The sequence below is a fragment of the Myotis daubentonii genome, chromosome 3, assembly GCF_963259705.1.
Source record: "Myotis daubentonii chromosome 3, mMyoDau2.1, whole genome shotgun sequence".
Taxonomy (NCBI): domain Eukaryota; kingdom Metazoa; phylum Chordata; class Mammalia; order Chiroptera; family Vespertilionidae; genus Myotis; species Myotis daubentonii.
The window spans coordinates 175,789,410-175,806,032 of NC_081842.1; the positions used below are offsets into that span (position 1 = coordinate 175,789,410).

The 16,623-nt window shown below is 44.0% G+C and overlaps 1 protein-coding gene across 11 annotated transcripts in view; it reads right to left on the minus strand.

Moving 5' to 3' along the window:
• PATJ (PATJ crumbs cell polarity complex component) overlaps window positions 1-16,623 on the minus strand; it is a 305,718-nt gene that overhangs the window by 8,704 nt on the left and 280,391 nt on the right. For 10 of the 11 annotated variants that reach the window (XM_059689351.1, XM_059689345.1, XM_059689341.1 and 7 more), the window contains 3 exons: window positions 15,251-15,373; window positions 14,406-14,510; window positions 178-284 (listed from right to left, as the gene is read on the minus strand). In XM_059689351.1, coding sequence (XP_059545334.1) covers window positions 178-284; window positions 14,406-14,510; window positions 15,251-15,373 — 335 coding nt within the window. The remainder of the gene's footprint in view (window positions 1-177; window positions 285-14,405; window positions 14,511-15,250; window positions 15,374-16,623) is intronic. The other variant, XM_059689347.1, reaches the window with a different exon arrangement.

The window sequence follows — 16,623 nt, forward strand, 5'->3', positions numbered from 1 at the left end:
AAGCTCTGTGAGAAATAAGGAGACCCTGTGCTCTCCTGAAGACTGTCTACAGATTAGAAAAGTAGTGTGTACTTCCCCTTCCTCATCTCCAGGAAGTCTGCTCTACATTAACCTGGAAAAGGTCTCACTGAGCACTGCCCACACACATAATAGGCACTTTGCCTCTAGAACACTTACTCTGTGTCTTCCGGGTGGTGGTCAGCAGTGGGTGAACCAAGGTGGTAGCCAGTAGACAAGTTTTCAAGCTGAGTTGCTATGGCGCTTATATTGGTATCTGCTACAACCTGGGGGAAAAGTCAGAACAAGACAAGCCATTATAAGTCAGGGGAGAATTAGAGAAACCATAGTATATCCAATGGTCAGTTCTCATCCCTCATCTTATTCAACCTATCTGCAGCATTTGACACAGTGACTGACTCTCTCTCAAACTAGTTTCTTCATTTGGCTTCCACGACACCGCACTAGTCAAGTTTCCTTTCGACCTTCTGGCCATTTCGTCCTGTCTCCCAAACCTCTAACTCTGAGCGCCACAGGGCTCATCTGTCACTTCATATTTGAATGTGTGGGCAGGAAGTCTGTCTGCTTGGTTTACTACTGTATCTCTGTATTTTACTTGTATTTCCAGTTTGGTCCTGAGAGAGTCAGTGCAGCTTCCACTTACTCCTGTAGTCCATTACAACTGTATCTCTATTATGAAAAACTATCCAGTGTATATTAGGTGTTTGATTCATATTTGGTGACTGAAAGAAAGAATGAATATCTCCATGACTTGCCTTTAAAATCTTTTTATTGATTGATTTTAGAGAGAGGAAAAGAGAAGAGAGAAAGAGAAAGGGAAACATTGATTTTTTGTTCCACTTATTTATGCATTCATTGGTTGATTCTTGTGTGTGCCCTGACTGGGAAATCAAACCCACAACCTCGGACAATGCTCTACCCAACTGACCTACTTGGCCAGGGTCTGGTTTGCCTTTTAGATGGTCCCAAACGTATAATAGAACAACATTTAAACATTCACCTTGTATTTCTACCCTGCAAAAAACATTCCAAAGCATTCAGAAGAAATATGGTACAGCTCCGACAGCCCATGCTAGGACCCAAAAAGGAGTTCTGCTGTTCAGTTTCTCCCACTTAAATGACGCTGTGCCCGAGTTCCAGCTTCCTCATCTGTCAGGTGGGAATCATAAAAGCCAGCGTTGTCTGCTTAGCCTGAAGTTGTCTTCACCTCAGAGTTATCAGAGCTTCTTTCTCAAGAGCTCCTGGGCTACCCCTGCTTCTGATCAACGGTTCTTCCAAGTTATCATTCTCAGTGCACAAGGAAGGACAGTGAAGGGACTAAGCCAGTGATGGCGAACCTTTTGAGCTCGGCGTGTCAGCATTTTGAAAAACCCTAACTGAACTCTGGTGCCGTGTCACATATAGAAATTTTTTGATATTTACAACCATAGTAAAACAAAGACTTATATTTTTGATATTTATTTTATATATTTAAATGCCTTTTAACAAAGAAAAATCAACCAAAAAAATGAGTTCGTGTGTCACCTCTGACACGCACGTGTGTCATAGGTTCACCATCACTGGACTAAGCAGTGCAAAGGAGCTTGATTTGATTGCAGTTTCATAATAAACCAACAGAGGGCGCGGCTGCCTGTACGCTTCGTTGTATCTGTTAATATTTAGCAGGAAAGCAAGTGACAGGGCAGCCCCGGCCCCAGCCCCGGCTGGATCAGAACACATTTTGGGTGAAGGATCCTACTCTGGGGGAAAACACTGCTAAGCGCAAGTTACAGGATCTTCTGGAATACCATCATATAAAAAATGACTAGCCAAACCGGTTTGGCTCAGCGGATAGAGCGTTGGCCTGCGGACTCAAGGGTCCCAGGTTCGATTCCGGTCAAGGGCATGTACCTTGATTGTGGGCACATCCCCAGTGGGGGGTGTGCAGGAGGCAGCTGATCGATCTCTCTCATTGATGTTTCTAACTCTCTGTCCCTCTCCCTTCTTCTCTGTAAAAAATCAATAAAATATATTAAAAAAAAAAAAAAAAGAATGACTAAATGATGCCGAAACCGGTTTGGCTCAGTGGATGGAGCGTCGGCCTGCGGACTGAAGGGTCCCAGGTTCGATTCTGGTCAGGGGCATGTACCTGGGTTGCGGGCATATCCCCAGTGGGAGATGTGCAGGAGGCAGCTGATCGATGTTTCTCTCTCATCGATGTTTCTGACTCTCTATCTCTCTCCCTTCCTCTCTGTAAAAAATCAATAATATATATATATATATAAAAAGAATGACTAAATGAACTGGGGGAGTATTTAGAATAAGAGACAAAGAGGAAATGACAGATTCTCCCTCCCCACGACAGCCCCTCCACTGACCACCACAGCAAGTGTTTTGAAGTTGCCTTTGCACGTGACCTCTGTAATTTTGCCTACTCTTAGTCTACACCATCTTCATAAACCCACCCCATTCCAGCTTCCATCCCCAACACCTGGCCCAAATGTCCATGGCCCGCCTCTCTGGCTTTGTCCACTTTTCTAAGTCTTTGCTCTCTACTCACCCCTTCTGGCTCAGTCCTGGACCCACTTCCCACTTGCACACTCAGGGTCTAGGTGACAGCATACACATTCCTATAGCTTTAAATGTTAACAACGTGCTGACAATTCCCAGCCTAGTTGTTATATCCAACTGTCAACTTAACATCTGCATTTTAATATCTCAAGGGCTTATTAAAATGAACAATTAATAAGCCCTTCAGATATTAAAATGCACACAACCAAATCCAAACTCTTGATCCAACAACAGAATCCCTTCAATTTATTTTTCCTCTAGTTTTCTACCTTTTAGTAAATGGCACCTCTAGCTGACTACTTAGAAATGCACTAGATGTAATATTGAAAATACTTGATTGCTGGCTGGTGACTGTCCAAATGGAAAGGAAGCTAGGATGCTAACCATAGAGGTGCTGCTCTCTGAGTACCAGCCTGATAGCTCCCTCTCTCACCAGCCACATGTGATCCTTCACCAAGTCCTCTGCAGTCTATCTCCAAAATACATATCAAATCTATTTAGTTTTCATCTCTATGGTGACCATCTTAATTCAACTCATCATCAGCTGCCTTTTAACTGGAATCCCCACTCATCCCCTTCAAATCTCTCTACCACACAATAGCCATTTATCTCTTTAAATATAAAGTAGATAATGCCACTCCTCTGCTTAACACCTTGCAGTGGTCTTAGTACTTGGAATAAAATTTACACTCCCTAATTATACACACAAAGGTCCTCCCCTTGCCTACCTGTCTAATCCCATCTATCTTCTTCCTCTCCACCCTAAATTCCACAGTTCTCTGGAATCCACTGCCCCTTCATCCTCACATTCCTCCCCCGCAAACCAGCCAGCCTGGCGTCAGCTTTGAAGTCACTTCCCTTACACGAGCCTTCTCTGGCTACCCATGTTTACATTAATTTCTTTTCTTTTCCTCTCCACAGGACTCTTGAAGTAATCCTTACAAATTGTATATTTGTGTGACTATCATTACCATCAGATCACAGGATTCATGAAGATAAGGGCTGCTTCTTAATGTTCATGTGCCTGGCACATAATTACCTAGTGAGTATTTGTGGAGTGAATGAGTGAATCTAAAACCTTCCTAAGGAGTAGGGATTATGACACTCAATTTTCTGAATTTCCACAATACAGAGTGAGACTGATAGAGGTTACAAGGAGATTGGTTTTAGGTCCTTTTAAGAAGGAAAAAGTAAATAATTAAGGTGTTACACAATGGAATGGCACATAAACACCCCACAAAGCAAGCACTCAAGTAAAGACACAAAACCAATCAGTTTGGGGTGTGGTGAAGGGGACTCCTAGACTTGGTGAGAATCTGGACACGTACTTTCAGCTGACCCAGAAACAGGCCATCTGTTGTAGGGTTGATGAAGATCTCCATGGCAAGGTGTTCGTTTCTTTACTCGCTTATTCTATATATAACAGTACCACTATCAAGCCAAGCACTTACTTTATGCTGAGCATGCTTCTGAGTCCCTACCGGTGGGTGCCATGATTATTCCCATATTACAGACAGAAACACCTGGAGCAGGGAGGTTAAGTAACTTTCCAACATGAGTTAAGGAGTGGAGGCTGAATTCAAATCCATGTCATTTTACTCTAGAATCTAGCGCTTTTAGTCATGTGCAGTGTGAGGCAAATCACCTGGTGTGAGAGGATAGACTTCACTTTCTTTATTTTTAAATTTTATTTTTTCTCTTTTGTTGTTATTATTTATTTATTTATTTATTTATTTATTTATTTATTTCTTAAGAGGGCACAGACTTCATAGTGTAGACGTGGAACGAGGGGAGGGGAGGGGAAGAGGGGCAGAGGGATAGTCCAACAGCAGGTGCAAATAGAGCAGGCAGTCATCATGGCCCGTGCTTGGCAGCAGGCAGGAAAACATCACCACATTCCCCTATAGTCTACCACACAGAGAGGGCTTGGGTGTGGGAGACAGACAGCCCACAGATGTTCTAGAAGAAAGCCTTTTCACTTTTACCGAGAAAGATACTTTCAAGAGTTCATGAAATCAGCCATACAAATTATGAAACCAAAGTGATAGTTCATTTGGGTAAAAAATTTTTGCTTATTTTTTTTAAAATCTAGCTAGAAAAATGTGAAAACACTTGTACAACATCATCTTGCAGAAAAAAAAATCACATTCCTCCAAAACATCAAGGCCTCTAGCTCACCCCAGAGCCCTGAAATAAAAAGGGCTCCCCAACCACTTATAATATTAAGTCCGAGATCCACCTAGGACCCTAGGAGCTACCCAGGTTCATGCCTATTTTGTAGGAGTCGAACCCAAAGGGCTGAGTGGGCAACGAGATGGATTTTCATCAACAGCTGGGTCTTTTGTAGGAAGATAAGGAGAGCACAAACCTGTTACCCGCAGATGACTTTGTAGCCCCAAGGCGTTGTTGGTCTCCCAAGTTGATTTGCCTTCCCAGGGATTAATTCATGAAAGGGGAAAATCTCATTTCCAAGTCTTTCTGATTTGCCTTCCCAGGGATTAACTCGTGAAAGGGAATAATCTGATCTCGGAAGGGCGTATATGTTCAGCTGGATACAGGTTCAAGGAGATGTGGTCTATGAGTATTGGCTCAGCCCTGCGTCTGAAGTGCTTGCTCTTGCCCCACCAACACCTGGGACTGAACAGCATGGAGGTAAGGCGAGGGGAGATATATTTGTGTTTTGAAGTAGGGGAAGGCAGACAGGCTAATGAAAAACTTAATTTTTTTTGAATTCCTGGATACAAACTTCTGTGGTAGATTGAGAGGATAGGGATGGGAGCAGAGGAAACCAAGGGAAAACAAACGTGTTCCCTGCCCTCCAAAAACAGGCTTGCGATTGATGCCATCTACTGTGGGGGGCGGATGCCGTTCAAAGTGGAGAGAGGAGCGGGGAAGACCAGGAATCCCGGGGTAAGGCAGGGAGGCTTGGAGGTCCTTAGATGATGGGTATTAGGTCTGCACAACTCGAATGTGTGGTTCAAGAGCTGTGGTTTCTGGAGGAGACCGTGGGCCCAGCTAGGGCCAGCTCCAACTCTGTTTTTAAAAAAGGTATTTTTATTGATTTCAGAGGAAGGGAAAGAGAGAGAAACATCAATGATGAGAGAGAATCATTGATCAGCTGCCTCCTGCACCCTCCACACGGGGGATCGAGCCTGCAACCCAGGCATGTGCCCTGACCAGGAATCAAACCTTGACCTCCTGGTTCATAGATTGATGTTCAACCACTGAGCCATCCTGGCTGTGCCAATTTTTTTTTTTAACTAAAAAAATAAATGTTTTTATACATTTTAGAGAGAGAAGAAGGGAGAGGGAAAGAGATAAAAACACTGATTGGCTGCCTCCTACATGCCCCCTACTGGGGATCAAGCCCGCAACCTGCAACCCGGGCATGTGCCCTGACTGGGAATTCAACTGGAGACCTTTTGGTGCATGGGACGACAACCAATCAACTGAGCCACACTGGCCAGGGCACTAGCTCCAACTCTTAAGACTGGCAGCCTATGGTCTGGCTTTTTGCAGAGCAGCAACCCATGTTCCTCTCATCCCTCATCCCTGGGGACCTGGAGATGTGGCAGGTATCTATCTGCCTTACTTCCCATTCGCCCTGCAGAACCATTCACTGGTTCAAAACCTCTGGGTCTTTTAAGTTCCTCCTATTATTGCACATAGCGCTACTACAGACATCTTGAAAGTGGTTCTGGAAGGAAGGTCACTAGATATGGAACTGCTGGGTGACACACCCTAAATTGAACAGATCTTCCTAAGTTACCAGTTTAAAGTTTCACCAGGCATTTAATGAAAGTACTTTGTTTTCTTACATCCTCCCCAAACTTGTTATGATCAAAACTTTAATAAGTGTCTACCTGAGGCGGCTGACCTGAAGGAGGAGGAGGCAATCCCTTCACCCGAGGAGAGGGAGGAGGCTGACCTGAAGGAGGAGGAGGAGGCAATCCCTTCACCCGAGGAGAGGGAGGAGGCTGACCTGAAGGAGGAGGAGGAGGCAATCCCTTCACCTGAGAAGAGGGAGGCGACTGACCTGAAGGAGGAGGAGGAGGCAATCCCTTCACCCGAGGAGAGGGAGGAGGCTGACCTGAAGGAGGAGGAGGAGGCAATCCCTTCACCTGAGAAGAGGGAGGCGACTGATCTGAAGGATGAAATCCCTTCATCTGAGGAGAGGGAGGAGGCTGACCTGAAGGAGGAGGAGGAGGCAATCCCTTCACCTGAGAAGAGGGAGGCGACTGATCTGAAGGATGAAATCCCTTCATCTGAGGAGAGGGAGGAGGCTGACCTGAAGGAGGAGGAGGAGGCAATCCCTTCACCTGAGAAGAGGGAGGCGACTGATCTGAAGGAGGAAATCCCTTCATCTGAGGAGGGGGAGGCAGCTGACCTGGAGGAGGAGGAGGCATTCCCTGTACCTGAGAAGGTGACTTGTGAAAGGAAAGAGGAGGAAGCCACCTTACTAGAGGAGGGGGAGACTTGTAAAATGAAAGATGGGGAAGAAGCCTTATCCGCTGAGCCAGAGGAACATACAGAGACCTTTGAATTAGTGGAAGAGGAAGAACCAATAAGCATGTTTCCCCCTCAGACTGTAATTCATCTTTACTTTGCGTTCCCCCCTCCAACTGCACCCACCCCTCACTCTGTGTTCCCCCCTCCAACTGCACCCACCCCTCACTCTGTGTTTCCCCCTCCAACTGCACCCACCCCTCACTCTGTGTTTCCCCCTCCAAGAGGGTTTTCCCATCAACATTAATTTCCTTCTTAAATTCTGTCTCCTCCTTAAACTGCTTTACTGTGGGGAGGTATTTATTCAAATACTCTCTCTCATGCCTTGGCTCCTTGTGGCATTTGATAATTTAGGTTATAAGCAAAACTAAATCCAGTCAGAACTGTATTTCTATGTTAGAACAATGTATGTTCAATAAACTTCTAATCCAGCCGTGGGCAAACTACGGCCCGTTTGAAATGAATAAAACTAAAAAAAAAAAAGACCGTACCCTTTTATGTAATGATGTTTACTTTGAATTTATATTAGTTCACACAAACACTCCATCCATGCTTTTGTTCCGGCCCTCCGGTCCAGTTTAAGAACCCATTGTGGCCCTCGAGTCAAAAAGTTTGCCCACCCCTGTTAATCTATACTAATAATAGCCTAGGTGGCATCACGCCCTCACGTCATCACAAGATGGCTGTCACAATATGGCTGCGCACAGTGGAGGTGAGGCCTGGAGGCCGCTCCACACAATGAGGCTTGGGGGTCCCGCGGCTCTGTGCAGTGCAGAGGAGGCTAGTCCCAGCGTCTCTGCCACCTTGCATGGAGGAGGCAGGTCCCAGCAGAGGAGGTGGGTTGTGGCAAGGGAGGGCAGTTGTGGGCAATCAGGCCCCGGCACGGGAGGGCAGTTGGGGGCCATTAGACCTTGGCAGGGGATGGCAGTTGGGGCGATTAGGCCCCGGCAGGGGAGGGCAGTTAGGCATCAATCAGGCTGGCAGGGGAGTGGTTAGGGGGCTATCAGGCTGGCAGGCAGAAGCGGTTAGGGGCAATCAGGCAGGCAGGAAGGCAAGCGATTAGGAGCCAGCAGTCCCGATTGTGAGAGGGATGTCCGACTGCCGGTTTAGGTGTGATCCGGGCCTAAACTGGCAGTCGGACATCCTCCGAGGGGTCCCAGAATGAAAGGGTGCAGGCCGGGCTGAGGGACACCCCCCTCCCCCCGCAAGAATTTCATGCACCGGGCCTCTAGTTGAGTAATAAAGCACAGGTCTTTATTGCACAAATTCTAGAATGAGTATCTTTTCTTAAAAATAGGTTTGGGGGATTATGTTTTGGAGAATCAAGAAGTCAAAATATTTTCCAGATAACTACAATATTATAATGCACAAGAGCTTGAGATCCTTGCTTAGAACTTTTCCAGAGCTGCTGATCCTGTAAAGGAATACGATTAACCCTTAGATTTGTTAGGACTCAAATCTTGCAGTACAAAATACAAAGTTAGCACTCAGACCCAGCATGGATCCAGAGTGCAGGTATGCTGAGAAAAGACAGGAAGGCTGTCCAGGTAAGGTGATTTCCTGAGAAAGCTGGCATCTTAAGATAGGGGTGCATCACAGAAGAACAATTAAGAAAGGCTTGCCTGGCCCTGGCTGGGTAGCTCAGTTGGTTAGAGCACAGCCCAATATGCCAAGGTTGTGGGTTTGATCCCTGGTCAGGGCACATACAAGAATCAACCAAGGAATGCACAAGTGGAACAACATATCAATGTTTCTCTTTCTCTCTCCCTCCCTCTCCTCTGTCTCTAAAAAAATCAATCAATCAATCAATCAATCAACAATTTAAAAAAAAAAAACTTGCCTTATCCCATGTCTGGCATTTGATGTACCTTAATGAAGTAGAAAGCACATCTGCTTGAAGTTTTTATTTAGAAACTAGTCATACACTAGACAGTTTTCTCAGTGGTTAGAGCAGAGCATCGGCCTGTGGAATGAAGTGTTGCAAGTTTGCTTCCTGTTGAGGTTGCAGGCTCAATCCCTGGGCCTTGTGCGTGCAGGAGGCAACCAGTCAATCTCTCTCTCTCTCTCTCTCTCTCTCTCATTGATGTTTCTCTCTCTCTGTCTCGTCCCCTCCCATTCTCTCTCTAAAAAAAAAAATCAATGAAGCCTGGCCAGCATTGCTCAGTGGTCATGGTTCGATTCCCAGTCAGGGCACATGCCCCGCTTGCAGGCTCGATCCCCAGTAGGGGACGTGCAGGAGTCAGCTGATTGATGATGTTTCTTTGTCACTAATGTTTCTATCTCTCTCTCCCTCTCCCTTCCACTCTCCGAAAAAAGAAAAAATATATGTATATAAAAAAAATCAATGGAAAAAATATCCTTGAATAAGAATTAACAAAAAGAACCTAGTCAAAATGATTCCAGTGACATCAGAATATATTAATGTCCATGTGTTTGTTTTAAAAATATATTGGTCTGAAGTGTCAAATGTTTGCAGTCAAATAAGAACAGGCAAATCACCATCTAGTGGCACACACCTCAATTGCCACCTGGAAAACCACTCCACTCCCAGGACTTAAACAGGAATTTTAGCAGCCTCTGACTTCAAGCCTATGTTATTATAATGCAAGTAATAAAACACCACTTAATTAATGCTTCCCATTTGCAATCCACTGTTCTTATTAAACGTTACAAGTCACTTAATCCTCACAGCAACAGTGGAAGAAAGGAGCTATGACCACTACTTATAGAAAACTGAAGAGTTAAGTCACAGGATTCAAAATGCATGACTTTGACTCTATCGCCTGCCTGTCCTACAGAACTTCCCCTAGATCTCCATTTCAACTTTCAAGTCTTTAGCTCAGTGGTTCTCAACCTTCCTGATGCCATGACCCTTTAATACAGTTCCTCATGTTGTGGTGACCCCCAACCATAAAATTATTTTCGTTGCTACTGTTAGGAAATTTTGCTACTGTTATGAATCGTGATGTAAATATCTGATATGCAGAATGTATTTTCATTGTTACAAATTGAATGTAATTAAAGCATAGTGATTAATCACAAAAATAATATGTGATTATATATGTGTTTTCCGATGGCCTTAGGCGACCCCTGTGAAAGGGTCGTTCGACCCCCAAAGGGGTCGCGACCCACAGGTTGAGAACCGCTGCTTTAGCTCTTTGTCCTCTTCCTAGAGTTTATCAGTCCCTTCCTGGTACCACTTACTTTTTATCCATCATGCACCCGATGGATCTTTTTTGTTTGTTTCGTTTTATTTGTTTGTTTTCTTTTTTATTTTGTTTTCCACCCCATGGATCTTACCCCTGGCTACATATTAGAATCACCTGGGAAACTTTAAACTATCTCGCCGTCCATGCCACATCCCAGACCAATTAAATCACTGAGGTGCTGGAATCTGATTTTATTGTGTAACCAAGGTTAAGAATGATTCACAAACCAGTCCCTTAATGATACTCCCAACCCAATCCATCTTTCTTCTCTACTGGAATTTTTCTGGACCCAATTGATAACTGTGCTGATTTGTTCTAAGTTCATAGCCTCAACTTGATCAGCATGGCTCAGCAACCTGCTCAGTGCAACCAACATGTACGAGGCATCTGCTCTGGGCTGGGCCCTGGGCCAAGGCACAGACACTGTCCCCACTTTGTGTAAGTTCATGGTCTTTGGGTGACTACTTCCTGTTCTTGATTGAAGAGTTTCTAAACAAAGGATTTCACAGATTTAAAAAGAGGGGATGAGGATTGTGATGAGATGGGTATTCCAGGCATAGAGAAAAATATGTGCAAATCTTTTACTCATCCCTGCTTCAGTGGGTCTCGGGCTGTTCACTAAAAGAGCAGCATCAGCAATATCTGGGGGCTTGTTATAAACGCAAATTCTTGGATCCTACTCCACTCCTATGGAATTAGAACCGGGGGCGGGATCATCTCAAGGTGATTCTCTAGAGTTTGCTAAAGTTTGAGAAGCACTCTCTCAAATACCAAAATCATTTCTTTACTCACTCTTAGAAAATGACCACCCTAAAAGAGAAGTCATCTGATTCAAACTCCCCTGAAAACAAAATTTTTTTTCCAGAGGTAACATTACCCCAACTTTTTCTTCTATCTCCTTTGCTGCCAATTACTCCCTGGCTCTCTACTGACTTGCCACCAACTCTAAAAGAAAGAACTCAATTGTATTAAAGATTGCCAGTGATTTATCTGCCAGTTGTAGTGACTTTTCTATATTTTTATTTACTTTTGCCTCGTTGGTAAGTGTGCTATTCTTGAAATTCTTTTATCCCTTAGTGTCTAGGAACTGTATTTTTTGACTCCTGGTCCTTTTCTATTTTTCCAGGTAATTTCTTTTTGTATGTACATGATAAAAATTAAATAATACAGTACATAATAAAAATTCAATGCTTTCACTCCCTAGAGACACACTGAACTTTTCTTAATTCTACAGATATAAGCTAAATGTTGTTATGCTGATAAGCCATTTTTGAAATTTATCATCTTTTAATAAATGTTTTATTGATTTTTATTTAGAGGAAGGGGGAGAGAGAGAGAGAGAGAGAGAGAGAGAGAGAGAAACACCAATTGGCTATTGGCTGTCTCTGGCACGTACCCCAACTGGGGACTGAACCTGAAACCTGGGCATGTGCACTGACCGGGAATCAAACCAGCGGCCATTCAGTGAACCAGTATCTATGAAGTTTAATGTGGCAGGCAGGGTGGATGGCGACATCAAAAAGCTGCCGATGGCTCAGTTTACCCTGTCTGTTTCCTGCATTGAGGTCCTCTCACCCCCATCACTGGCAACACATTTCTTGTGCCTGCTGGACATCTCTCCACCTGGAGGTGCCAAACTACAATGTTCGCTTCTCTCCCAACACACTCTTCCTGAATTTCCTAGATTAGTTAATGCTGCCTCAATCCACCTATTTTCCTATGTGCTAAAATGTTTGGAAAATCTCTTATAGAACCCAGAACAAGCCTCAGCTTTCTTTGGTGATAACAATCCCTCGGATGCTCTTTTTATCCTCTATGTTCTAAAAAAATAAAGAGTAAAATTTTTTTTTTCTTTTAGCGGAGAGCCTGAATTACCTGATTTTATCCAAAAACAATTCTATAGTACTTTTATAGACAAAAGAGCTGAACTGAAAAATTAACAAACTACAGAAGCAAATATAATTGGAAACATTTCAAATGACCCCTCATAGCCAAATCAACCTCCACGGACCAATCTATAACTGGGAATAAGAAACCAAAAGACTTGAAGGTTACGGATATCTACCTCCTTATTACACCTAGAGATGACAATTTAAACTGTGAGGAGAAGCTTCCAGAAGTGCTGGTTGTCTCTTCCCCTCTTTCCCCCTTCTCCACTCTGCAGTTGACCCAGATCTTGATCTTCCCTGTACAATTAGTAGTTGCTGACTGCTTCTCAGATACACTGGCAATAGTTGTTTTCACATCGTCAGACACAATTATCTGGCTTTCCCTATGGGCTGGCTCATCTGATAGTATAAATAATTACCGAGTGACAAGTGAGCTGTGATCACTGGATTGCTGGTACTACTCCTTGCACTCCGTTTTAATTAAAGCAAATACTCTATGCAAGGGAAACGTGTCTGCTGCAGAACACGAGAGTCTCCTGGGCTTTGTGTCTAAAGCCTTTGGCAGCACATCTACTCCATACTCCTAACTGTGCACATTACACTGTCAAATCCCAAAGGATTCCCTTGAGCTTTTAATAACACATGTTAAAAAAAAAAAATAACACCAACTCATGGGATTCATGCAAGAGAATATCATTTTCTTCTTAAAATACAGACCTAGGAAAAATAAGGAGCTCCTTCAAAAGTGTGTTCATGGTGGCAACTTGGCTGAACGCAGCGTTAATTCCGCGTGGGAGAGCATGAGTTCATTTCCATGCAAGGGGCTTTTTATAGTGACTGTTACACTTGCGCCTTGTGTCCCCATGTCCTTGTGAAGAAGGTGGAGCTGGGCACATAATATCAGTGAGTGAAAATAGCAATACTAGCAGCTTTTGCTGAGGGGAACCCTTTTTTGTCTTGGCATAGTTATCATCTGAAATAACTTCCTCGTAAAATTCAGTGCCTAACCAAGGGTCCACAGCTCTGAGGCTGAAGAGTTGCACTTTTGAGGCCTCTACAGGTCAGCCTAACGTGAAGGCGAACAAAAAGGGGAGGACTTGGAGGCGCTGACAACTGGCAGAGGGAGGAATGGGAGGTGATCATGTAAGTTTTCATGGAGCGTGTGGACACGGAGGAGAGGGGAAGCCGGCTCTACAGCCAGGCCACACAGTGTTTCGGTTTGAGCTCAACAAGAACTCGGGGACCCAAACCACTGAATGAACAGGTCGTTGATCCTGTGAACGCCCTTGAAACTGATGGTACTTTTATGATTCTTTTCGTGCAGGCTAAAAGCCACATACTTTTTCCAATGTCTATTTTGGCACTTTGGATCGTTGAGCGTTAAGCACCACAGATTGGTTCTCCCAGAAGTAATGGTGTTTCAATAATTCGAACTTATTTTAGGGCTAGAATGATCGGAGCCCTAAAGGGCTAGCCTTGTCTCTCAGGTACAACATGGTGGGTTTTATTTTTTTACCTGTAAACCATTGAATACTACTTCTGCAGAAGTACGGTGATTAGGATCAGACATTTCGGGGAAACGCTTTAACGAAACTCACTGCCGTTATGCTGCCTCTCACTCACCGCATATCAATCTCAGACACATTTGAAGCGCTGAGAATCTAAGAAGCGGTAATTAACAGCACACCTGATTTTCCCTTCCTGGTATAGGTCCCTGTGCCTCTGGACAATATTCTTGAGGACCACAGCGGATAAATACTTGCCTGCCTTAGTTGATGACTACCACGCAGTGAGAATTTAACAGTGTCGGCAGTCACTTAAGGTCCTGGGGAGAGAGCATTGTATCTCTCCCTTCTTTTAATGTGAGTGGAAGAACTAGCACTTGGGCAGTTCAGTAACAGTTTTTGGGTGGAAGAAAAGAAATCATTTCCTATTCCTTGCAAACTCTGTTTTACAAAAGAACGCTGGAAGCTAAAAGCCTCGCTGATTTAGCATGTGAAGCAAAGAGTAATTTTTCTCCCCTTGTTATGCTTTCATATAATCATGCCCACTGCCTGTGTGGGTGGCATTAAAGAATTTCTGAATAAAAATAATAATTTCTTGCTTTCAACCTTCATAATTCACATCAGCAAGCACCCTGCTGGGCAGTGATGCTGACTGCTAGTGACGCTCCATCTGTTTTGCACGCCACTTATCTGCCTCGAGCAGCTGCGCGCTCCTTTGGTCACAGTACCTGCAGGATAATGCGCCCATAGGCGTTCTTCAGCAGATTAACCACGTCCGCGTGAGACAGCCCATCCAAGGGTTGCCCATTGATGCTGACAATCCGATCTCCAACCTGGAAGTACAATGGTGGGAGAAAATCACTATCATTAAGAAAAATTAAATTTGAGAAGAGTGCTTGAAATTCGTTGGAAGTCATAGTCCCCATTTGTGGCCATTGTGAAGGTTCCTCTGTCTCCGGTGTGTACATGTTCCAGCAGCATGAGGAATTTTTATGGCTTTCCTCAGACACAGGCCAATCAGAGAAACAAGAAGGGGGTCAGCTTTGATTATTAAAAGGCATGGCAGGCCACTTTTGTATTTTGGTAATGGTGGCATTTCATACATCCATTCGCCAGGAATAGTGGGCTGTACAAATGAACTGTTCAATAAAGTTCTAACGAGGAAGCCAAATATTTTCTGCTTTATTTTTCTACCGAAGTTAAAATTAAGGGGCAATGGGGAAAAATTATAACGATGTTGGCTCTTTTTATTGAAGGAAGATCCTACGGTCAAATCACTCTCAGGTAAAAATGAACTTTGGGTGGAATTAGGTGCTAAAAAAATGGTATGGGAGGCTTTGTAAATGAGCTGCAATTTCTTTTTTCATTGAGAAGCTTTGATACAAACAATAATATTTTTATATGTCCAGGGACCCAGTGAATTTCAGGTATAAACTTTCTCTAATGCATTCTGCCCTCAGCATGGGTCTCTCCAGGCTGTTGGAATTCCAACTTTAAACAAAGTGCCCATGGCTGCCACTTCCTCTCCCACCCGCCACATGCTGCTAGCACTTCACCATTCCCCTTTGTTTACTTTAAGCTTCTGTGTGCGCGCAGCCACACCGCTGGCCTGAATCATGGCAATAAATATTGGGATATCTCCTAAGGGACTGCCTTTTCCTCCAGCAATACTGATTCCAAGGGCATCACTGGGCTCCTAGAAAAGAAGCAAAACACAACACATATTTAATAAAGAGCCGCAGCCAGATTGTCCCATGATAGCTGCTGAACAAAACACTCAGGGCTGCAGGAGGTCAGGGTAACACAGGACTTAAGTGCAGGGCCTTTGGAGTCAGAAAGACCCAAGTTTCAGCTCGAGCACTGTAGCTGGGGAGTCTTCAGTAAGTTCCTTAAGCTCTTAGAGCTTCCATTTCTAGTCATAAAATGGGAAGAATACCACCTACTTCACAGTGTTGATTAAATGAGATGATATAGTGCAGTCCTGGCCCACAAAAAAAGGCTCAATACAAGGCTACAGGGGGGCCCTGGCTGGGTAGGTCAGTTGGTTAGAGTGTTGTCCAGATACTCCAAGTTTTTGGTTCAGGTTTGATCCCGGGTCAGGGCACATTCAAGAATGCATAAATTAGTGAAATAACAAATTGATGCTTCTCTAGCTCTCTCCCCCTCCTCTCTAAAATCAACAAATAAAAATTTTAATTAAAAAAAGGCAAGAGTAGCCCGGCCGGTGTGGCTCAGTGGTTGAACGTTGTCACATGGACCAAGAGGTCCCCAGTTTGATTTCTGGCCAGGGAATATGCCTGGGTTTTGGGCTCAATCTCCAGTAAGGAATGTGCACAAAGCAGTCGATGGATATTTCTCTCTCTCTCTCCCTCTCTATCTAAAAATCAAAAAACACATAATTTTTTTTTTTAAAAGACAGTAGTAGCCTTGGCTAGTTTGCCCAGTGGTTGGAGCATTGGCCCTTGAACTGAAGGTTCTCGGGTTCGATTCCTGGTCAAGGGCACATATCTTGTTTGTGGGTTCCAACTCTCTCTCTCTCTCTCTCTTTCTCTCTCAAGAGCAATCGAAAAAATATCCTTGGATGAGGATTAAAATAAATAAATAGTTTATTTTAAAAAAAGGCAATAGTACTTGTGAAAAAACAAAACCTATGCTACCGCTCAGTTTAGTGGCCAATTTTGATGCAACTTGGCAAGTGTGTTCTCATATGGTGTTTATAATTAAACTGCCACACATATCATGCTCTTGGGGGTGTGAACAAACAGACTTGGCTCTAAAAGAGCTGCACAACTGCGTTAAAACAAAGGATGTTAGAGGACACTCCCTATAATGACAACAGAGTTCGGGGAGAGAATTAAACGTGACAGGAAATGCTCCCTAAGATATTAGGTAAGGCAATATGGTTTACTCGGACCCCGCTGAAGAGATCCTGGCTTCAGTCCAGGC